This window comes from Stegostoma tigrinum, chromosome 30 (genome assembly GCF_030684315.1).
Source record: "Stegostoma tigrinum isolate sSteTig4 chromosome 30, sSteTig4.hap1, whole genome shotgun sequence".
Taxonomy (NCBI): domain Eukaryota; kingdom Metazoa; phylum Chordata; class Chondrichthyes; order Orectolobiformes; family Stegostomatidae; genus Stegostoma; species Stegostoma tigrinum.
The window spans coordinates 6,749,559-6,773,030 of record NC_081383.1 but is presented as its reverse complement, the minus strand read 5'-3'; the positions used below and the strand labels follow the sequence as shown (position 1 = coordinate 6,773,030).

The 23,472-nt window shown below is 41.2% G+C and overlaps 1 protein-coding gene across 2 annotated transcripts in view; it reads left to right on the top strand.

The window, feature by feature from the left end:
* LOC125465635 (insulin receptor-like) overlaps window positions 1–23,472 on the top strand; it is a 269,756-nt gene that overhangs the window by 221,477 nt on the left and 24,807 nt on the right. The window contains exons 7-11 of one of the 2 annotated variants that reach the window (XM_059638574.1): window positions 8,697–8,823; window positions 10,424–10,668; window positions 11,937–12,104; window positions 14,045–14,246; window positions 16,827–16,862. In XM_059638574.1, coding sequence (XP_059494557.1) covers window positions 8,697–8,823; window positions 10,424–10,668; window positions 11,937–12,104; window positions 14,045–14,246; window positions 16,827–16,862 — 778 coding nt within the window. The remainder of the gene's footprint in view (window positions 1–8,696; window positions 8,824–10,423; window positions 10,669–11,936; window positions 12,105–14,044; window positions 14,247–16,826; window positions 16,863–23,472) is intronic. The other variant, XM_059638575.1, reaches the window with a different exon arrangement.

Here is a 23,472-nt window from a genome sequence, read left to right as displayed (position 1 = left end):
TTGCAGACGACACAAAGGTCGGAGGTGTCGTTGACAGTATAGAGGGCTGTTGTAGGCTGCAGCGGAACATTGATAGGATGCAGAGATGGGCTGAGAGGTGGCAGATGGAGTTCAACCTGGATAAATGCAAGGTGATGCATTTTGGAAGGTCGAGTTTGAAAGCTGAGTACAGGATTAAGGATAGGATTCTTGGCAGTGTGGAGGAACAGAGGGATCTTGGTGTGCAGATACATAGATCCCTTAAAATGGCCACCCAAGTGGACAGGGTTGTTGAGAAAGCATATGGTGTTTTGGCTTTCATTAACAGGGGGATTGAGTTTAAGAGTCGTGAGATCTTGTTGCAGCTCTATAAAACTTTGGTTAGACCGCACTTGGAATACTGCGTCCAGTTCTGGGCGCCCTATTATAGGAAAGATGTGGACGCTTTGGAGAGGGTTCAGAGGAGGTTTACCAGGATGCTGCCTGGACTGGAGGGCTTATCTTATGAAGAGAGGTTGACTGAGCTCGGACTCTTTTCATTGGAGAAAAGGAGGAGGAGAGGGGACCAAATTGAGGTATACAAGATAATGAGAGGCATAGATAGAGTTGATAGCCAGAGACTATTTCCCAGGGCAGAAATGGCTAACACGAGGGGTCATAGTTTTAAGCTGGTTGGAGGAAAGTATAGAGGGGATGTCAGGGGCGGGTTCTTTACACAGAGAGTTGTGAGGGCATGGAATGCGTTGCCAGCAGCAGTTGTGGAAGCAAGGTCATTGGGGTCATTTAAGAGACTGCTGGACATGCATATGGTCACAGAAATTTGAGGGTGCATACATGAGGATCAATGGTCGGCACAACATCATGGGCTGAAGGGCCTGTTCTGTGCTGTACTGTCCTATGTTCTAGGACTACTACCCATTGCTTCACAAGATTTCCTTATTTCTATATCCTGAAAGTCTTAATCATATCACCCTTAAATTGCTATATTCCAGAATATAAAATGATCTAAAGTATATAAAGTTTTTGTAATGTTTTCTTATAATTTAACCCTAGCAGGTCTGGTAAATCTCGCTGCACCTCCTGCAAGGCTATTATAATCTTCTGGGTGCAAAGTCCAGAGTTGTACACAGGAGGCAGTGAGCTCAATTGCCTAGCCAGTTGGTTTGTAATACAGAGTGATGCTAACTACATAGGTTCAATTCCCACAACGACCGAGATCGCCATGAATGTCCCTCTCTTAACTTCTCCCTTTGCCTGAGGTGTGCTGACTGTCAGGTTAATCTCACCACCAGTCGTCTCTTTCTGTGGCCCTCTGGAACTGTGGCAACTTTATCTTACACAGATATTCAGATCTGGTCTAACCAGGAACTTGTGAAGCTGTAGTTCCATTCATACTGTACTCTCTGTTACTACTTTTTAAAACTACTCTCAGCCCATAAAGATTGACATCTCAATGTTTTATTTCTTGATTATGTTTCACTAGCTGACTACTACAGTTTATGATTTGTCTACATGAATGCTAAATCTCTCTTCACTGCCACTGTTCATGTCTGAACACCACTTAGATCTGTCCATTTTTGATCTAGAATGGATGATCTCAAACGTTTCTCTGTTGATATCCGTCTGCCTGCATTTTGTTCTTTCAGAATCAATTCATATTTCTGTAGAGTTATGTTTACATGTTCAATATTTAGTATTTTACCGAGTTTTTTTGAGATCAGCTTTCTATTGTGTTGTCTAAATTATTAATAAAAATGGTTGCAGCCCTAGTAAAGAACCTTAAGGGGCAAAACTTTTCATATCTCTGATTTGAGTATGTGCCCGTTATCCTCATTCTCTGTTTTCTACTGCCCAGCCAATTCTCCAAAGAATGTCCGCATTAATTAGGTGTGTCGACATTGTCCTCACTCCTATTATCTGCTAATGAAATTAAACTGTGTTCATTGGACAAGACCTATTCTTTGACATTGCTTAAAATGAGACATGAAGGTGATGCTTTTCGTCTTTCTTTTATCGGAACTGGGATGCAGGAAGCCAGGGTTGGAGTGGGAAAATCAGTGTGTGCAACATGAGAAGATGGTGCAAGTTGGTTTAGCTATGTATGGCATGAAGATGCAGCAGAAGCTAAGTCTTAGATGATTAAAATCTAATCAGCTGACCAAGATTGTCACTTGGTTCCTGCTGCATACCAACCTATCAGAACCTTCATTTCATGCTGTTTAGATTGTTGTTCCCTTCCAGGTTTAGTTTCTTGCATTCCAGGTCTGACTGCAAATTAAAAAGCTTCTCCTTTGTGTCTTGCTTAGGTTCTGTGTTGCTAAGCAATTATTTGTACCTTTAACCTTTGCAAATCCATGGCAGCTCTCTGATCGGATCAGGTTTCTCTAGATCCTTTTTTGCTGCATCTTTAACAGGTCTGTAATTTCCTGGTATTGGTCTCGTGCTTTCAATAATTGCAAATGTATTCCCAATATTTTCCAATCTCGAGGAAGAGGTAGCGAGAAATGGCAAAAGCTTTGTCTGATGAGATGGATATGAAAGTGGATTTGGGATGTGAGTAAAGCAACTGAAGACTTGGTTGCCAGTGGCTAGATTAAGAGTAGGAAAGGTGTGTCTGCAAGAATCAAGTCTGAGGAACAGATGTTAATGAGATGAATAAGGCTAAAACGATAGGGAGGGCAAGTTCTTAATCACAAGATCAATGGCCAAACTTTATTTTCATCTTTCCTTGTTGAGAATTTCTTGATGGCTCAGAGACTGACTAAAGCTGTAAGACAAGGTATTACTTGATTTGAATCTTATTCTGTTGTGAGTTTGTTGAGGTGTGTTTGTTTGGACTAAATCTGCTTAAGTATTTTGCTTGGCACTTGCTGCTTCTCTTTCAATCTCCACTGGCTCCTTACCTCATAATCGCCTGCCGCTTTCCCTATGTGACTTGGCACTGAGGTTATTTTTTCTAAAATGTTCTTTCACTTTAAGGTTTTGGCCAAATGATTTAGGTTTGAGTGCCTAATGGTAGTAATTCGTGAAGCTTACTTCTTAGAAAAACAAAACTCATCAGGGCGCCTGTCAGACTCGTGTAGACGTCTGGGTTTGCAGCCAGAATTGCCATTTTCTGTCTCTCCTCGGATGTAACTACATCTGATTACTCCCGTTCAAACTTGTTACTATTTTGAGCAATCGGAAGATGTATTAGATGCAAACTGCTGGAAAATACCATGAATTTCCCCTTGGTTGTCATGCCTGGGTAGCTCAATTGTTCACTTAACAGTTAAGCCTTATGATTAAGAAGGTTAAGCATCCTGCAACATTAAGGATAGATTGGTTACAGAGCAGAAAGAGGCTGTTCAGCCCATCACACCCTAGCCAGCTCTCTGAATGAGCAAATACGCCTCGTGCCACTCCCCGACCATCACCCGACAAGTCTGCACATTCTTTTCAGATGATGTAATTCCCTCCAAATCCCTCTTAAATGACTCAGTTGAATCTTACTCCACCAATTAGTCAGATTGTAAATTTGCGTACATAATTCACCACTGTGAGACAAGATTCTCTTTCATGTCTCTATTGTCTCTTTTATTAATTACCTTGCCCACTCCAATTGCCCTCTTGCTCTTGATCCTCCTGAGAATATCCAAGAATACTTCCTAACTACTGATTACAGACCCTTCATGATTTTGAAAACCCCTATCAGATCGCCTCTCAATCGTCTCCAGGAGAACAGTAATTGTGTTGACTTCATTCCCCTAAGACATGAACATGAAACAGCCATTGGGAGGTGCCTATATGTGGACATTCGATACGGGCAAGGTAGGGACATATAACAATGGCTCGTTCCACACACCTACAAACATGGGCACTCGAAGTTGGCTGTTAGAGAGAAAGATCAAGAAAGAAAGGCTTGTATTTATGAAGTGCTTTATCATCAAGGAATGCTTTTAAGTGCAGCCCTGCTGTAATGTGGGCAACACGGTAGCCAACATGCAGATAAAATGTGGCCACAAGCAGCTATGTGATAATGCTGAGAGAATCTCTTTATGATGTTGGTTGTGAGATAAATACTGGGCAGCACGGTGGTTCCGTGGTTAGCACTGCTGCCTTACAGCACCAGAGACTGGGTTCGATTCCACCCTCGGCTGACTGTCTGTGTGAAGTTTGCACATTCTCCCGGTATATGTGAGGGTTTCCTCTGGTTGCTCTGTTATCCTTCCACAGTCCAAAGATGTCCATGTTAGGTGACCGCGATAAATTGCCCATAGTGTCCAGGGATGTACAGGCTAGGTGGATTAGCCTTGGGAAATGCAGGGCTTACAGGGATGGGCTGTGGGGTGGGTCTGGATGGGATGCTTTTCAGAATGTCAGTGTGGACTTGACGGGTCAAATGGCCTGCTTCCACACTGTAGGAATTCTGATTCTATGACAACACTGTCAACAATGGTCCATTTAAGAATGAATCATACAGAGCATTTAGTGCTTATCATTGCATATAAGGGTGTCTGGTGGTACAGTGGTAGTGACCCTACCTCTAGAACAGGATACCTGAGCTCAAGTCACACCTGCACAAGAGGTGTGTAATAACTTGGTTGAACAGGTTCATTATAAAGTATCTGTAGCAGTCCTGTTAACTGCAATGCGTAGCACACTCTTGGCTCAGACTACCAAACAACAGAGGCCTGAATTTAAGGGCGGTTGAGGTGCAGTGGTGGTGTCCTACCTCTGAACCTGGAGGTTCAGGTTCCACTTGCTCCATAGGTGTGTAAGAACATCTTTGAACAAGGTTGATTGGAAAGAAAAAGTTGGATTTTCCTGTGGACTTTTAGGGGAAAAAAAAGTGAGCACCACAGAGCGTGGAATGCCTTATTTTCTCTTCCAACTGCATTTTGACATAGCCCTGTCCTTACCTTTCCCTCAGTTTTAATGTCTGCACTGCCCTGGATGGGTTTTGCATGAAAATGAGTAAATGATTCAGAAACGAGTGATTAGTGGGTAAAGTAAAAAGTAAAACAGGTGATTGGAGGTGGAAACATAAACTGTTCACTGGTGCACAAAAGCATCTCTGGAGATCAAAAGAAAATCTATGATTTCCCACAAACATTTTTTTGGAGAGATGAGGGCACCTTGGGCCTGGAGTGCATTAACTCCCCCATCAATACCACTTTGTTTCAACCCTCCATCCTTCCCGCACCTGTTACTGATACACTGCCTCTGATGGGTGGTGCTTGTTGATTATTACTTGTTTAGTTGTTTAATTGCGTGTTTTGGGGGAGGCTGTACAAAGACAAAGAACTGTTTTTTTTCCCCCGGACTGGGCAATGTTTGGGTAATTTGTTGTTTGTTAAATTAGGCGACTGGGTCATTTTATATAAGCAAAAAGCCAGTTTTCCCCATTAAGTGGAGTTGGCCTGGAAGGGAAAGAGAGCAGACTGGAATTTGTATTGAAGTGTGAAATACAGTTAAGCAGTTGTGGATGACTCATGCTCCCTGCTTCAGTAATGACTATCAGTAGAGCAAATGACACCGAGGAGAACTCCCCCACTCTTCTTCAAAATAGTGCCATGGGACATTTTGCACCCACCCAACTAGGTCAATGGGGGCCTCGGTTTATTATCTCAGCTGGAAGCCTGCACCTCTGACAGTTCATCATTTACCCAGAGCTTCTTTGAATTATCGTCTTTGTGGTGGGCTAGACAGTGGCCTCTTCAAACTAAACCCCACTGCCTTGCGGGTGACACGCCCACAACCTGTACTACATGAGAAAATGCACTGGATCCTGCAAGTAGTAGCCTCTGACCAATGGCTTCCGGCAACATAAGTCACCAGTGTCCAGTCTGTGATATTTTCCCTGGTTCGCCTGTCAGCCTGTAATGAGCTGATTGGCAGCTGATGGGGTGAGTTATCTCACTGGTAGGGCAGCGTGTCACGCTCAGCACAGAAAAGATACAGGAAAGTTCTGCCCAGTGACTGCCACCAAGAAAGGTTCAATATGACAATGCAAGTTCAAATAATGAGCTTGAATTAAAGTTGGGACTTAGCACTGAGTTATAATACTGGGGAAGATAGATTTAGACTCCTTCCCCAACCTAGTTTTATTCTAAAATAACTGCACAGAGGCTGGTATCCCATCACCAGTTCACCCTTTATAAATATGTGCACAGTACATTTGCTGTGGCCAACCAGCTTAGCCAGTCCCTGAAGTCAGGAGATTCTGAAGCATCTACTTGTATCTCCCAGCCAGGGTTCCTGATTGGTATAGGTTAACAACCCCAATTAAAAAATCTCATAGTCAATAAGGTCCATCTGGTTCCAATCATTCCATCTTCCCTGGGTGGGCATGGGCTTGATGTGATAAGTTTTCCTCAGGGGGAAGCTTGTATCTTCTAAAATGTTCTCTCCCTGTACGATGTGGCCGTGCCGGTGTTGCACTGGGATGGACAATGTCAAAAATCACATGACATCAGGTGATAGTCCAACAGGTTTATTTGAAGACACAAGCTTTCGGAGTCTTGCTCCTTCAGTTGTCAATGAGAGAGGTGGCATCGGAACAAAAGACCAAAGTGTCATAGAACTGATATTTTCTAAGATAGCCATTAAATCTTTAATCAGTTAGAAAGGATTAATCTGCAAATACCTGAATTTGTTTCAAGGCACTACTCTGTGATATCTAAAGGTTTTATCAATTCCCTCTAATCCCAGAGGTGACATCCCTGGTCAGATTATGCATTTTAAGTATGAGGCCTTGTTTGAAATCTGGCTGCATATCAACTCGAAGCCAAAGTAGGGGAATTTATAAATTGCCACGTTGTCTACAAATTGTGTTCTTTCTGAACAAAATAGAATGTATCTGCAAATGCAAATTCAAATTCACCCCATAGACATTACAGGTATTTATGTATAGGTGTGTGTGTGTATATGTATGAGGGGGACGGTCGTCTGTGTGCGCAACAGGATCTCAGTAGCAGCAATGTACACTCTACACATGATATGCCGCAACAACATGCTGAGGCTCCTTTGATTTCACATTCCAAACCTGTGACCCCTGCCATCTGAAAGGATGAGTATAATAGACAAGGGAACACCACCATCTGCGAGTTACCCTCCAAGTCACCTGCCAACCTGACTTGGAGCTACAACACCAATCCTTCGTTGAAGCAGGGTCAAAAAAGAGGAACTTGGTGGAAACCAGGAGCTGTCAGAAGCAGATTAATATGGAAGAAAAAAGGATGGGAAGCTGTGTGGGTATAAGGATCAAAACCATTTCAGAAGGTTATAAATAATGTTATGTTCAAATGTAAATTGGGTGTAAAATGTGTAAATTAGATTAATGTCTCTGAGTCCATCTCTTCCTGATTACGTTAAAATCAAATGAATACCCATATTGTGTCTTGGCTTATTTAATACACACGCAAACTGCCATCAATGGGTTAGTAGAACTGCTGTTACTAGTGTAGTGTGGAACATGTTGTCGCTAACTTGTGCCATGCATTACCCCACAAATAGCGATGAAATAATATGACCCACTTAATCAGTTTGTGACTCGAGGTTGTAAAATAAATATTGGCCATGATAAAGCTCCTTCTGTTTTTATACAGACTTTAAGCATCTGCAGTATTTCATTTTTATTCTTCATGGGAACATTCCACTGGAGACTTTTGGATTTTGAGATTGGTTAGGTCAGTTGGCTGAATGGCTGGTTTGTAATGCAGATTGATGGCGACAGCACAAGTTCAGTTCTCACATCAGTTGAGGTTAATGCCAAAAATGCTCCTTCTGAAGCTGTCCCTTCATCGGAGGCATGATGACCCCTAGGTTAAACCATGAGAGGGCAGCCATATAGTCCTCTGAGGGACAGACTATAGTGATTTTACTTCACCTGACAGAGCAGAAAGGTCCTCAGTTAAATAAGTTTCAACTGAAAATGACATCTCCACAGTGCAGCACGTCTTTGATGCTTCACTGAAGTGTTGACTGGGGTTATATGCTTGGCAACAACTTGAACCGATGACTTTTTGATTCTGCTCGGTTGCTAACACTCATGCCTCAATGTCTGATTACAAGTGGCTCATAGTGTGAAAAGCTGTTTGAGATATTCGCTGTTTAAGTGGTTTATTGATTTTTTTCCAAAATCACATTTGTGACACATCTAGCTCAAAAGTATCTCAGACCTTTTTGTAAGTACCCTTGCCTCAGGCATAACTAATGCAGATATGTATGCTTTGGTTTGTGACACTCATGAGTCTCAATTTGAGCAGACATTATCACCCTAAATCCCTGATTCTCAACCTGCAGCATTACTGATATAGAACTTCACTCAGTTTCCCCTCTGACTTGGAATCGGTGGTTCTGTTATTAAATCTAAATGACAAGCATGTAAGTGGATTTGCTCTTTCAGCTAATTTTTCGGTCTCCTAATTTGTTCAGAATTTCGAGCATCTTTTCCTTGCACATTTTTTCAAAATGGAAATTGTTAGAAGTTATGTTATTAATCTTTGTTTTCTGCTGAAGCCCTCCCTTTGCTGAGTCAAATTTCCATAGAAACCCCTTAGCTTCTTATCCAAAAAAATCATTCAATATATAAGTGCTATTTAATTAATGCAGGGCTGGCAGTCAGCATTGGGATTGAACAACAAGTTGCTTGTTGTGTGTTGTAAGCACAAATTGATAGTGTGTGAGAGAGCGAAAGAAAATTCATAGTCTTTTCTCTCCCTTCTCCTGCTTAGGTGAAAGTCAGCTCCTGAGGTTTGTTTCCAATAAAACGGGGACGGATAAAATTATGTTGAAATGGGAGCCATACTGGCCACCGGACTTCAGAGATCTCTTGGGTTTCATGGTATTCTTCAAGGAAGCGTGAGTATGTTATAGGGCTATCTGTTTATTGAAGATATCCTGCTTTGGGTTAGCAGTAAATCCAGCGCACTAACAGTATGTCGTGTTCTTTTCTTTGCATCGTATCTTCATGGGTGTGTGTGAGAGATTCTGCAACAAAAGGGAGCCATTACCTTGTGAGGAGCATGTTGCAAGTAACCACAGCTCACTGCCATAAGTTAATGATGTGGAGTTGCCGTTGTTGGTGGACAGAGTCTGATGCCACAGGACACAAAGTTTATTTGAAATCACAAGTTTTTAGAGTGCTGCCCCTTCAAAGAGCACCATACCAAAAACTGGTGATTTCAAATAAATCTGTTGGACTGTACCCTGGTGTCTTGTATCTTCTAACTTTACATTCTGATGGTGCATGCTCTGCTTTAAACTAAAATATCACCAAACTTTTACCATGTCAACTTGCAGTGAAAAAGGCAAAGTTAGATCTTAATAGTGTTAGTTGTAGGCAGTATGGGAACGTTATCATCTCCAAGTTACTCCCAAACATTAACACAACAAAAAAAAACTTAAATATTTAATTAAGTTTTCTTTTTTAAGTAAAGCAGGACGTACGTCTGAAGTTTTCACATGATAACCTATCTCAAATGGGCATTGTTGGGATATTGTTTTGCGTCAGATACTGAACTGCATTCGTTACATAAACGTACTGGCTACAAAAGCATGTAAAGAGACTGGACATTCTAAGCCAGCTGGCTCACCTCCTCTCATTCAGAGCTTTTTCTGTAAGGCACAACAATAATATCATGGAATGCTGCCCACTTATTTGGACATATGCAATCCCCCATCACTGAAGCTGACACAACCCAGGACATAGCAACCCATTTGATATGCAGCCCATCCACCACTCCTGTTAGGCATCTTCCCTTCCACGTGGTCACAGATGTAGATATTTTTAATCAACCTGTTCATATTTGTACAGGAAGGGCCTCTTGTGATGCAGTGATAGTGTCCCTATATCTGAGCCAGGAGGCCACAGGTGTGTAGTAACACCTTGAGCAGGTTCGTTAAAAAATGTCTTTAAAAAGAAAATCAGATGTTTTCTGGAGGAGGTGGGACTGAAACTTGTGCCTTCTGGTTCAGAGGTTGGGGCACTACCACTGTGCCACAAAATAGCCCTTTAGTTGCAAGTATAATCTGCCTTCAACTGAAAAGCAACTTGTAAAGAAATCTGCAAATTCCATAATGTAGAAAGACAAGGGCACCAAAGGCATTAGAACTGTATCACCTGCCAGTTTCTGTCAAAGCCATACACCATTCTGACTTGGAACTATATTGCTGTTCCTTTATTGTTGCTGGGTCAAAACCCTGGATTTACCTTCTTAACAGTACTTTGGGTGTATATCCGCCAAAAAGACTTACAGTTCAAGAAGTGGCTCACCAGCATCTGCTTGAGGCCAACAAAAAGTTGGGAAATAAATGTTGGCCTTGCTTGTGGCATCCTTGTTCCTAGAATTTCCCTTTCTATAAAACGGGGTGATTTTTGAGTGATTGTGTGAAGTGTGGGGAATGCAGAGTCACCAGTTGGGTGATGGGTTTGTCTTTATTTTTGTGTTCCCTGGAACAGCCCTTATCAGAACGTGACGGAGTTTGATGGACAGGATGCCTGTGGGTCAAATAGCTGGAAGGTTGTTGATGTAGAACCCCCTGGACGGTCAGAAGGGAAGCTCCAGAACCCGGGCACTCTGCTTCGTGGCCTCAAACCCTGGACGCAGTATGCAATCTTTGTGAAGACCTTGCTCACGATAAGTGACGAGCAACATAATCATGGAGCTAAAAGTGAGATTGTCTACATCCGCACCACAGCAGGCAGTAAGTTTTTAAAGCTATATCTAGTTAATTTATGCACCTTTTGCTGATAGTCTCCTGAACAAAAGTGTCATCAACGCCTATTATTACATATTCCACTGTCCACGCACGCATGTTTCATGTGCTGTTTCACCAGTGATGGTACTGCAATGTCATGTTGTGTTGACTTCTAGCTGCTTTGCTAGCCTTACAGAATATGGCCCATGTTCAATCAACTTTGCTTTCCGAATTGCTGTACATTTTTCTATGAAATATTAATGATGAAACTAAATAGCCAGAAGGTATGACTCTGAAATGCTGACAAAATATTTCTGCATGCCTAATACTGCTCAGCCGTTTCACCCCTGTTCACATGAATGCTAAATCTCGACTTGACTTGCTGTGCAACATCAGTAAAAGATTGAAGTGTAGTCAGTTTAGAAAGTGGGTTATTTGAGCAACTTATTTTTGTTTTGTGCTCTCAATTTGCAAGTATGATTGCCATTATTCTGTACCATGTTGCTTCAGGTTACCAGAGGATAAAATGATGCTGAGGCAGCATCCAGTCATTTACTTTTCTAGTCTGAATTATATTGCTAATCCAGAAACCACAAACTCCAACACACTAATTAACTTGTTCCCATGATATATTCACCAAGTTATCCCTTAATTAGCACATCACTTTCACATGTTGCTCAATTTCATTTGGCCTCCGAATCTCTGTCAGATAATTAAATAATTGAGCTCCCCCAAGCCAGTGACTGCTTCACTTATCTTGTGTTGGGTGTGTTAGTGTGAGTTTACTTCAAAGCTCCCTCCATTGTGTCCAAACAATGTGCCCCTCTTTGTTCATTCTTTCGATGCTGTTTCAATAATATGATTACTCTGAGCAGGGGAACATAAATCAGGAGCTGACATCTCACTGCAAACCCACAATACATGTAGCCACATAAATCTGTTCCATTCGTTTTGTTCACGTTACATTTTGATGAGTGTGTATAATTGGATGTTTATTTCACGAGGCCTCGGAACTTTGAGTTCTGTCCCATCGCCAATGCACACGCACCTTTGTGCGCATGTGACCATGTACATATACACACGCATGCATTGAATTTCCTGGGCCTGGAGGCTTGTTTAGTACCGTTCCACAATTGATGGTTAACTCAGTTCTCTGGAATAGGCTGAATAGATTAGAGGATTTATTCCTGTTCCTCATTGCACATCTTGTTCTGTAACCCCTCAAAAGAAAAAGTACTTGTGAATGTTCTGAATCATCCCTGTTCTCTCTGCAGCTCCTTCAGTCCCGTTGGACCCCATATCTGTGTCCAACTCTTCTTCTCAGATCATTCTAAAGTGGAAGCCTCCAACAGATCGCAATGGGAATATCACCCACTACCTGGTGTTCTGGCAACAGCAGCCAGAGGACAGTGAACTGTATGAGTTTGATTACTGCCAGAAGGGTGAGTTGCAAATTGGCTGGTAATAAGCATTGGGTGAGCATACCTCAGTTGAACGAAATGTGTAAATTATGAATCTATCAGCCTCTGCCTTAAAAGTAGTCAACGACTCTACCTCCACTGCTTTTTGGTGTGTTCTACAGACTCACAACTCTCCAGGAGGAAAAGCAATATTCATTGCTGTTTAAATCAACTACCCCTTGTTTTTAAACTGTTCCCTACTTCGATGATCTCACACATGGCAAAACATAATTAGCCATTGGTTTGTCCATATGGGGTCTCAATCATTTTAGTGTCAGCCCTCCCATCTGGCTGCATGAACTGCTACAATGTGTAGTGACATTTAGACCTCAATCTTCTCAAATCTCGCTAACATTTAGACCACTCCAAATGGATGTGTGGTTCCTGAAATTAATGAAATAGAGTAGAATCCCTAAAGTGTTGAAGCAGGCCATTCAGCCTATCGAGTCCACACTGACCCTCTGCAGACCATCTGACCCATACTCACCCGTCCTACCGTATCCCTGTAACTCTGCATTCCCCATGGTTAACCCACCTAGCCTGCACATCTCTGGAGACTATAGGGCAATTTAGCATGGCTAATCCACATAGCCTGCACAGCTTTGGACTGTGGGAGGAAACCGGAGCACCCGAGGAAACCCACACAGACCCAGGGAGAATGTGCAAACCCCACACAGACAGTCACACGAGGGTGGAATCGAACCCAGGTCCCTGGCACTGTGAGGCAGCAGAGCTAATCACTGAGCCTCTATGCCATTTGATGATCCCCTGCCTATTGCCTTCGGAGGTGTTGCAGGTTTTGCAAATTTGTTCAAGGGAAGTGGTCTTTGGTCATGCTGGCATTTATTGCCCATCCCATTGTAGGCCGTTGAGAGTCAACCTCATGGTTATGATTCTGGAGTCACATGTAAACCAGACAGGTAAGGATGGCTGTTTGGGATTGGCAACAAATACTCACCTTGCCAGTGATGTGCACATCCCAAGAAGTAACTTTTTAAAAAAAATAAAACTACATGCATAAATGAAAATAAAAAGAGATGAACTTTTAATTCATTCATTCATTCATTCTTCTCATTGAGTTTGATTGAAAAATCTAGAAGTGCGTTTTCTTACAAATTGACAGCAACTACCCTTCTGGTTGTAAAATATTTAAGGTCATCAGGCTGTGAAAGGTACTGTACAAATGGAAATAAACAACATCTTTTTTCTGGAGATGAAGAGAGGGGGACTAAGTCTTCAAGTAGCTAGCATACAACAATGGGCCAAAGGGCCTCCTTCCACATGTGATTCCCTGAAGTGGCAATGCATGGAGAGGTAGTCAAATAGTGGGCTGGGAATCCAGAGCCCCAGGCTAATGTTCTGTGGACATGGGCTTGAATCCCACCAAGGGATCAATTCAACAGAACTACCTGGTTCACTGGAGGCCTTCGGGTAAGGAAATCTGCCATCCTTACATGGCTTGGTTATAGTTACAGCTTGAGGTGGCCAGCCCAGTGAAGCAACAAGACTCTTTTCTTAATTCTTCTGCTTTCAGGCTCCCTTTAGATATGAGATTTGATGGAGATGTTAGAAATCAGAAGGGATCTGGATAGAGTAGATCAGGAGAAACTGACGGGTGAAGAATCAAAGGCATTAGTTGAAGGTGTTTGCAAAAGGAGCAATGGTGGTATGAGTAAAAGCCCATTTTACTTGATGAGTGTTTAGGATTTGGAATTCACTGCCTGAAGAGTAGTGGTGACAGATTCAGTCATGGTTTTAAAAAGAGAATTGGGTAATGATCTGAAAAGAACAGTTTTTTTTAGAAGGATAAGGCAAGGTGGTGGAGTAGGATGAGCTGAGTTGCTTAAGAGCCCTGTTCAGATACAAGAGGCTGAATGGCCTCCTTCTGTGCTGTAAATCACTCTGTGATTCTCTGATTCTAGGTTTAAAGTTGCCATCTCGAGCGTCTACAACACACGCTGATGCGGAGGACAACCAGCAGCGAAACCAGACCGATGCGAATCACATCCCTGGTGAATGCTGTGCATGTCCAAAGACTGAATCGCAGCTTAAACGAGACGCAGAGGAGGCTGCCTTCCAGAAGACATTTGAAAACTACCTGCACAATGAGGTTTTTATGATCAGGTAATTGAAGGTAGAGAATCAGTTCTTTAAACCTCAAACAGGACAGAACATCATTACCAGCATGTAACAAGTGGTATCGCAATAGCTGCTTACTGGAATCTGTGCCCTGCACTCATGCTACATCACAGTCTTATAAAAGGGAATATACTTAGCACTCCAAGTGATATCAGTTGTGTTAAACCGTTACCCAAGACAATTTCCAACTTGCAATCTCCAGTTCATTTATGTGACAGACCTCTGATTTGTAAAACTGTCAAATAATTGAATTGTTTCTGTGGGTGAAACCTCCCATGACTTACAAAACATAAGAACTAGGAGCAAGAGTAAGCAATTCAGCTTCTCAGGCCTGTCCTGCTATTTAATACGATCTTGGCTGATCTCATTTTGGCCTCAGCTCCTACCCACTCCTTCAGCCTGTTACTGATTAAAAATCTATCTATCTCCTCCTTAAACTTATTGTTTCCCAGCATTCACCACACTCTGAGGTAGTGAATTCTGCGGATGGAAAGCATGTTTTTGCTTAGGGAAACATGTCCTGGGAACACCCCTAACTTTTTTTACTTATTTGTAGCACCAACAGTTTATTTGTTTATTTGCTAATCCTCAGTTCCTTGAGGCACCATTGCGGGACATGTTGTGCTCTGCTCCTTGTTCAGAATTGGTTTGTTCCTGATGTTGCTCTGCCCTCGTGTCAGTGAGCCAATACTGCACCAATTCCATTGCACGAGATTTGGTTTCAACAAGCCTTTGCACACTTTTTATTTGCCAATGCCATTTGAAAGTTTCCAGTGAGCTGAGGGACCCTTAACAACCCAGTTACACAAGGAAAAAATTGCCGAAAGAATAAGTTGAATTTGGATGAACGATGCTTTTCTGAGTTGTCTGTGCTAAGTCCAAGTGTTGTTACTGTACATACACTGCAATATGAGCGACAGAGTAGTCAGATTAATTAGCCAACTGGATTCCACACCACTCACTTAATTTCTTTCCCAACCCTGAAGTGATAAGCATTTAGACTGGTTTGGACCATCCAAAATCCCGATTGATCTGATTGGGAGAGAGAGAGAGAGACCAGATCAAGAGTTTGGGTGGCTCAGAGTTCCCATGGCTGGAAGCCAGCAACTGACAGGGACTGTTCAAACATAACCTACCACAGAAGAATGTAGAAACTATACAGATACAAAACATAAAAGTTAAAATAAATTACTGCCGACCATAAAACATGAAGCAGACATCATCATTCCAAAATGCATCATAAATGCATAAAGGGAAAAATACAAGAGAATCGCCCTCCTGTTTCACTAAATGTTTGCCTTCATTACAGTCATTACCCAAGGAAGTAATGCACTGTTATTTAATGCTTAGGCATCCAGTTAAGTTTGTTTATGTAAAGAGTTGTAAGTGAGGATGTGTCAACATGACACTGGAACACAGGGTCTTCAGAATCCTAGCAGAAAGTTCAGGAGATTTCACGCAATTCAAAATCCTGAAGTTTTTTGTGTTTTCCATTCATCACCCAATTGCTGCATTTCCCTCTGTCCAGAGGGTTTGCTGGCTGTTTGAAAAGGGTCAGGTGATACAAGAAGGGAAACTCTTTTTTGAGGTGAAATCTTCTAATAGTTTAGTAAAACAACATAAACCTAGTGACAGATGGTGGCAAGCGTAGCGACAGGAGTGAGCCTAGTCCACCGTTCACTTAGATCACAGCTGAGCTGTACCTCAGTTCCAATGATCCAACATTCACCAACTAATGTCCATGTCAGTCTTGAAAATTTCCATGAATTTACAGTATTTAAACACACATTTTAAAGCCTATGTAAAATTTTTCATTCTTGACAGACTCAACAACTAAAAGTTAATATTCGTATAATATGAGGAGGCAGCAAGACAGCATAAGTAACCTTTTCCATAAACTCCAGCTGAACGTGAGGATTGTCGAGACATTGGTAATGGTTCATAGACAGGCCTGCTGCCTGCTGGTGGACTCATAAGTCTCTGTAAATGGGCTGAAAAAATATATCTAAAATGTTGGGTTGTTCAGGGATTTTTGCGATAATTGTTCAGGGATTTTGGTAACATGTATAAATGACAAGACGTGTTTAGCACATTTTTCAATAGACTGTGCAATAACTCAGAGATTCACTTAACAAGATGGTTGCTAGGGATTTCTTTGTACAACTTCACTGCTTGCCTCCTGAAAGAATATCCTTTTATAGCATGTCACCGTTCATCTGACCATGACAAGTGATGATTGGAACCAGTTTGATTTGATGGAGTGAGACATCCTGACAAACCATCCATTCACTTAGCGTGTGCGGCTGCAGGTCAGGTCTGGGGCAGTTGTGTACCTCAAAGATCCTGGAAGCTGTGAAAATGTTAGTTTCTCAGAACAAAGCAGTGTGTGCTGATAGTTAAACACGTAATTGTGGTTAATATCCCTTACACTTTATTCTGAATGATGCTTTTTTTTTCGAAAACACACTCAATGCAGCAAAATCAGACTTAATCATCCAGGAAACAGACCCCAATACAAAATTTTCAAATCAAAACTCATTTAAAGTGGATGTTTTACTTTTGCAGACCTACACCTCAAGAGAGTGGTACTAAGGACAGTAGGTAAGGGAGTGTCTAAATTCTGTGCTTCTGAAATCACGCTGGGTGGTGTGCAGGTGGCCGTATCCATAATTTGTAATAATTTTTAAAAGTTGGGGGAATCAAAAGAAATAAAAGAGAAAATTAAAATTGTTTTGACACCCCTTTGTTTGAAAAACTTTTAATTCTGCTTTTGCTTCTCATTTTGTGAATAATCAGTCTTCTACACAAATATAACCAGAGAACTATTTATTTTTGTCATGGATATTTACACAACTAACTGCATTTTAAAAGAAACCTTTAGACTTCAGTTATATGAATGCCAGAACTCTAAGTACTTATAAGTGATAAGTAACTCAAATATGCCCCTAATATCTTAGAGCTTCAACTGGGCACCTGTTAATTAGCACGCCCCCACTGTTTCCGCAAACACTTGGTTGACCTCCTGGAACACAGTTTTGTTGGTTCCTGCACTGTAGCCGTACTTCATCACTGAACCTGTTTGGTACGTGCATGCTAGCAATTTGGGTCACCTTGTTGGCAGCCTGATAATGGATCTTTGCCCAGTAATCCTCCCCTGCTCGCTTTTGACTCAATCTGTCAGTGACTAGGAGCCAGAGCCCTGGCTGGTTCTCCTAAATCTACGGAGTGAAATAGTGTCTGAACTTCTAAACGTTCCCAAATGATCCCACCAACTTGAATGTTTCTAAACTTCCTATGTTCCATAGTTGATCTTTCAACCATTTGAAACAAATAGGAGGGTCAAGAGAAGAGCAGTAATTGGAAACTAGTCAAAGTAGCTAATGCTAGATTTCCCTTATAAACTTATTTCCCCTTTTTAAGGCATTCCTTCTAATTCAGTCTTTTAAGGCAGTGTGGAATCACACACCTGGACCATTACTGACACCTCTCAGTTTGCCATGTTTTTGTCTGTGATTTTAAGACTGCAGGTTAGGACCCAAAGAGAGTTCTTACATGGCATTGGACTTGTTCCTCACAACCCGTAAGCAGATTCTTTTTCTTTCTAGTTTGTTTATGAAAAATGGGCTGGGCTAGCAAGGCAAGCATTTGTTCTCCAAACTCAACTTTGTTGGATAAGGTGGTGATGAGCTCCTTGCTTGAACTGCTGCAACCCTTGATGTGTAGAGACATCTAAAGAGCTGTTAGAGAGGGAGTTCCAGGATTTTCATCAGTGACAGCGAAGGAATGGCCTATCAAGGTGGTGTGTGGCTTAGAGGGAAAGTTGTAGATTCCCACCAGTCTACTGCTCCTTATCCTTCGCAGTGTTAGAACTTGAGAGTTTAGAAGTTGTTGTTGTAGGAGCTTTGACAAGTTGCTGTAATGGATTGTGTATAGAGTACATGTTGCTGGGAGATGTGGCAGTCAAACAACATATATTGGTCTAAGTTTCCTCTCTGAAGTGGGGATTTTATTTGGGCTGACTGCTGTCAATTTGCCTTTGACCATGTTTGAGTTGATTTTGATTGCGGGTGCTTTGTTTTGACATCAGCACTTGGCGAGTCACTTATTACATGGCTCAGTGGTTAGCACTGCTGCCTCACACTACCAGGTACCCGGGTTCAATTCCACCCTCAGGTGCCTGTCTGTGTGAGTTTCCTCTGAGTGCTCTGGTTTCCTCCCACAGTCCAGTGATGTGCAGGCTAGGTGGATTGGCCATGTTAATTTGCCCATAGTGTTCTGGGATGTGTAGATTAGGTGGGTTACAGGGGGATGGGTCTGAGTGGGATGCTCTGAGGTTCACTGTGGACTTGTTGAGCTGAGGGGCCTGTTTCCACACTGCAGGGATTCTATGAATCTGTGATTCACGTTCTTTTATAATGCCTGGAATGTAATGCCATGTAATGGTAAATCTGGAGTTTTGCTGTTTAGGTAGAGCTGAGTTTAAGATGGCCTGGCCCTTTCAGGAGTAATTTAAATTTCTGTAAGTAGACCTAAATTGGTGAGAATTTAATAGTTTTGAATGATATACTGAAGGACATTGTCACCACTTATGTTAAATCTGCCTCAACAAGAAATTTCAAATTGGTGGCTATGAATTTAATGGTGGAGGGTAAAGAAAGAAAAACACTTCACATTTTGTCAAACTGTCGACCAGATTTGTTAGTCAACAACTCTACATAATAAAGAAAAGAAAATAATTTCGATCAGGAAAATGGATGGGAACTGAACTTGGATCTTGGTAAATTTTCTCTCCTGATCATTGGGTTGCGTGGGAGGCACTTTTGCCAACAATTAATTTAGAGATGAGTGCGAACATGAACATAGTTTTTAATGAATATGGCAGCAAACACAGTGGAAGTTAAATAAATGTTTATAAAGCCTAAGAGAAGCCTCTAGAGTGTGGTACATTTCGGTGAGGTTTGACCTGTTAAAAGTGGTCTGTTCCCAGTTAAAAATAGCACCCACAATCTTTGACAGGCACTATGGTGGAGGTTTGAGGTGGTTGGCGGGGGGTTAGTGTTCAGGCATCTTAATGTGTATAGATGAATTTTTTTAACGGGATAACAACAGTGAATTTGAAAATATTAATGGGCATAGAGCAGAATTTGGAATTGAAAGTAGACTTCAGGAATTTTTTAAACCACAGTATTAGCTATTAGATCGGACTAATTTGGAGTAACTGAATCAATAGTCTTATGTAAAGAACATTAATAGAATCCTGATAAATTGGAAAAGGAGCTGCTACAACAAGGGACGAAGGAGATCAGCTGAGAAATTTAATTGGGCAATTAAGCTGCTTATGCATACCAAGTAGCCTGGATGGGTGCTGTGCTGTATTTCAATTAAGTACCATGTTAAAATATGCTACTTTTGGAGGCTGTGCAAAGGTCAACAAGGCATTTTTAAAAATTGAGCGTAGAGCAGTGTGCATTTATTTTCAGTCTTGCGTGACCCAGAAGGGATGAAATTATCATTAATAGCGAACACCTCAAGTGCAGCAGAATTTTTTTTATATAGGAAGAAGTGACAAATGTCTGTTAGCTTGGGAGTAAAAATCAAAAGAACGCATTGAAAGAACCTTAGCTGCAAAACCCTATGCTAGTAGGAGTGACAGATTTAGCAATGTATTTATCTGGTATTTTAAAACCATTCCTTACATAAGGGCCAAACAGGAAAAAAGTGTGCCTCTGGAATGCTATATTGATGATTGTTTGTTTGCTGTGGGGCAATACCCCCTCGATAAAGGATGTTGCTGAAAGAGATTGAGGATTGATCTTCCTGGTATAAAAGAAATGTTAGAAAAAAAATTTCAAGATTAAATTGGCTTGGAGCAAGGAATCAGCTAACAGATTGCTTTACAAAAAAAAACACTTCATTAAAATGAGTATTTGGTGCCCTTGAACAGAAGTACTTTGTTTTGTAATAATTATGGTTTTTAAGCATTTATTGTCTGTCTTAGTTGCTGATGGTAGATCAACGTGTCATTAGGGAGAGAGGTTCATCGTTGCGACCCACTGACACTGAAGGAACTTGATATGTTTCCAAGTCAGGATGGTTGTGTTGTTTTGAGTTATTTTGATGAATTGTGAGAATAAAGAAGTGTTCATGCTATAATTTTTTGTACCTGAAGATGGAGTGGAACACAAAGTTTATGAAAGATTTTCTCATAATGTTACATATAACGTGTTATTGTTTATAATTTTCTTTAGTTCTTTGAAAGAGAGGAAGTTAGAGTGCAAATTACAGAGCTACTGGTAACAATCCTTCAGTTTTTCTTTGATGTGGAAAACTGGAGGATTACAAGCACTTTAATGGTGGGGATGCTTCTGGAAACATTTCTTTGGAATAGAATTAATAGTCACCTGGAAAAAAATAGATTGATTTGGGCAAGTTTTTGTGGGTTTGATAAAGGAAAATCATATCTGACTAGCTTGGTAGAGGCTTTTGAAGAGGTAACAGAGAGGGTTGACGAGAGGAAGACTGTTAATGCGGTGTACGTGGACTTGCAAGAGGTGTTCAATACAGTGCCACACAACAGACTTGTGATGAAAGTTACAGGTCATCAAATAAAAGGGACTAGTTGTAACATGGATACAAAATTGGCTCAGGAAGAGTAAAAGTGGATTTTTTTTGAGCTGGAAGGTTTGTCGTGGAACCCTTGCTTTTCCTGAAACATATAGATGATCTAAATCTTGGTAAACAGGCAGGTGGCAGATGAAATTCAGTGCAGAGAAGTTTGAGGTAATACACTTTGGTGCAAAGAATATAAAGTGACAGTATAAAGTTCTAAAAGGCCTGCAGGGACTGAGATTCATGGGCATATATACCTAAGTTATTAAAAGAGAGCCTCCTCACCCAAGAAATTAGGAAGGTGTCAGATGATAAACTGAACTTAGTGAATGAAAAACCTTTGGCAAGACAGAAAGGCAGGTTACACTGATGACAGATAACCTCTTATGGCAATCCACAATGAAAGTCAAACAGAAATACAGACCTCGCATAGTTTGGGAACAGGGAGAATGGAGCGTGGAAGTATTTCGGTTGCCATTTTAATCAATAACTGCACTTTTTTTTACTGAGTATTTGAACTTTTTTTAATGTGGACTTGCTTGCTGCAAAATAATATGATGCGTCTGGTAAAGAGATTTCATTTGAGGATAGTAGTTTGTCTGCAGACTGAAGGCCTGGGAGATGCAAACCTGAGATGTTACAGCACTGTCTGTGCTTGGAGGGTGTAATTACATTGTAACCCATTTATCTCTGTAGTTTCCAGTATTAATGCAAACATAGCAATGTAGGCCAGCAAAACTATTGATGCAAATGTGACAGTGAGAACGAAGACCTTGTATACAGGAGCAAATACAGGCACGTTTGACATGAAGGTAGTCGCGCAAGGTGTGATTTCCTGTATTACAACAATGACTGCCTTTCAACAAGTATTTAATTGATTTTGGAAGATAGTTGTGAGGTAGCTGACACTCTAACTAAGGACATGTTATAAGATGTATTCCAGTACATCCAAATATTCCAAGTGGGTTTTTCCAAAAGCTGATTTATCACGGAAAGTGCAGCATATTCAGGTTTGAGTGTCCTCATACCTTGACTTCTGGTGCAAAATCATGGAAATTTCTGAATGATAGTCAGGTCCCTGGATCATTTTAAATTCTTGCAGACAATCTCCCATCGCTGTGGAGTGCAGAGGTAGCACTCTTGTCTGCGACTGAAACTGAATTGACCTAACTCAGCACAATGGTGGTGAAAGTGACAAATTTGTGGGTCTTATGTGTAAGGTTGTAGCGAGCTGTTGAAACAAAAATGCTGTGCTGAAAGACTTAGCACAAATGCAAAAGACTGTGTGTGTGGGATATCTTAAAATAAAAATGGAAAAATGGTAGAAATGTTCAACAGTTCAGGCAGCATCAATGGAGAGAGAAACAGGATATTCTGTCAGAGCTTTCATCACAACCAAGATAAGTCAGAGATGTAATAGATTGTTACCAAGTGGTAGGAAGGAGGATGTGAAGTCCAAGAGGAGGGCAGATCTGTCAAAGGGCATAAGGCAGGAGAGGTCAACAGAGAGAAAAGGTTCCATTGTGCAAAGCCAAAGAAAGTGACAATGGGACAAGGAAACAAGGATCGGAAAAGCCCTGTAGTTGAACCGTCTGAAAGAAAATTAATGGAGTTGGGAGAGAAATAGAGGGAACAACTAACCAACCAGCAAAATAACATGAAGCACAATAGGATCAGAAGTTGTGATATAGAATTGTGGAACTCAATGTTAAATCTAGAAGGCTGAAAATTTTAATTAAATGCTAACTTTTTTTTGTCAAGATGCTTTTAATCAAGTGAAGTTGCTAATGATGTTGACCTGTATTGTACGTGTGACACCTTTGGTAAGCTTGCTAAGTAGATATTCATTATCTCCATGGTATTGGAATAAACACAACCAGCATAGGCCATTGAGATCCCACATTGTTCTACAGGGACCATTAGTGTTTAGACCTGCAATGCTAAGTGAAAGTGTTGCACAAGGGAACGGTTTTCACTGTAGCTTGTCTAATTGATGTCAGTCAGTTTGATGAGTGTAGCAGTCAGCCCTTTATCTGCATTTTGGAGCGGAAAATCAATAATGCTAGAATCTCTACCCCTGCGATAATGAAGGGAGTAATTTGGGCACAAATGTCATGATCTTTCCTTATTTGATCGATGTACCTGTGCTCATCTCAGTAAGGGTTCCTGTTTGGCAATTGGGAGAGAGCATGGCAGATTTGTTTCTCAAGCTAGGTCACTGAAGGTATTCAAAGCATCAAAACTGTGTCAGATGACACCCGTAAATCTAAACAATTGAACAGTGTTCTTCCTGGTATCTGCTGCTCAGGACCACACCCTTGCTATTAGCTTGACCTTGAGCTGTTGGCAGAATCCCTACCTATCTGTCAAGGTTAAATGCTGCATTGTTTAATGCAACATGCCAGTAATCTGTGTGGCAGTGACATGTCCTAGTGCATACACACTTTTTCAGTTCAAATTTTGAATTAAGCCCAGATACTGAGAGTTCCTGTTTAAAGAGGACACTGTGCCAATGAAAGTAACTTTGCAGTGCATTGTTGTGACCTGGTTTTATCTATACCCTATAGCACTTTAACGTGAAAGTTTAAAATTGTCCTTAAAT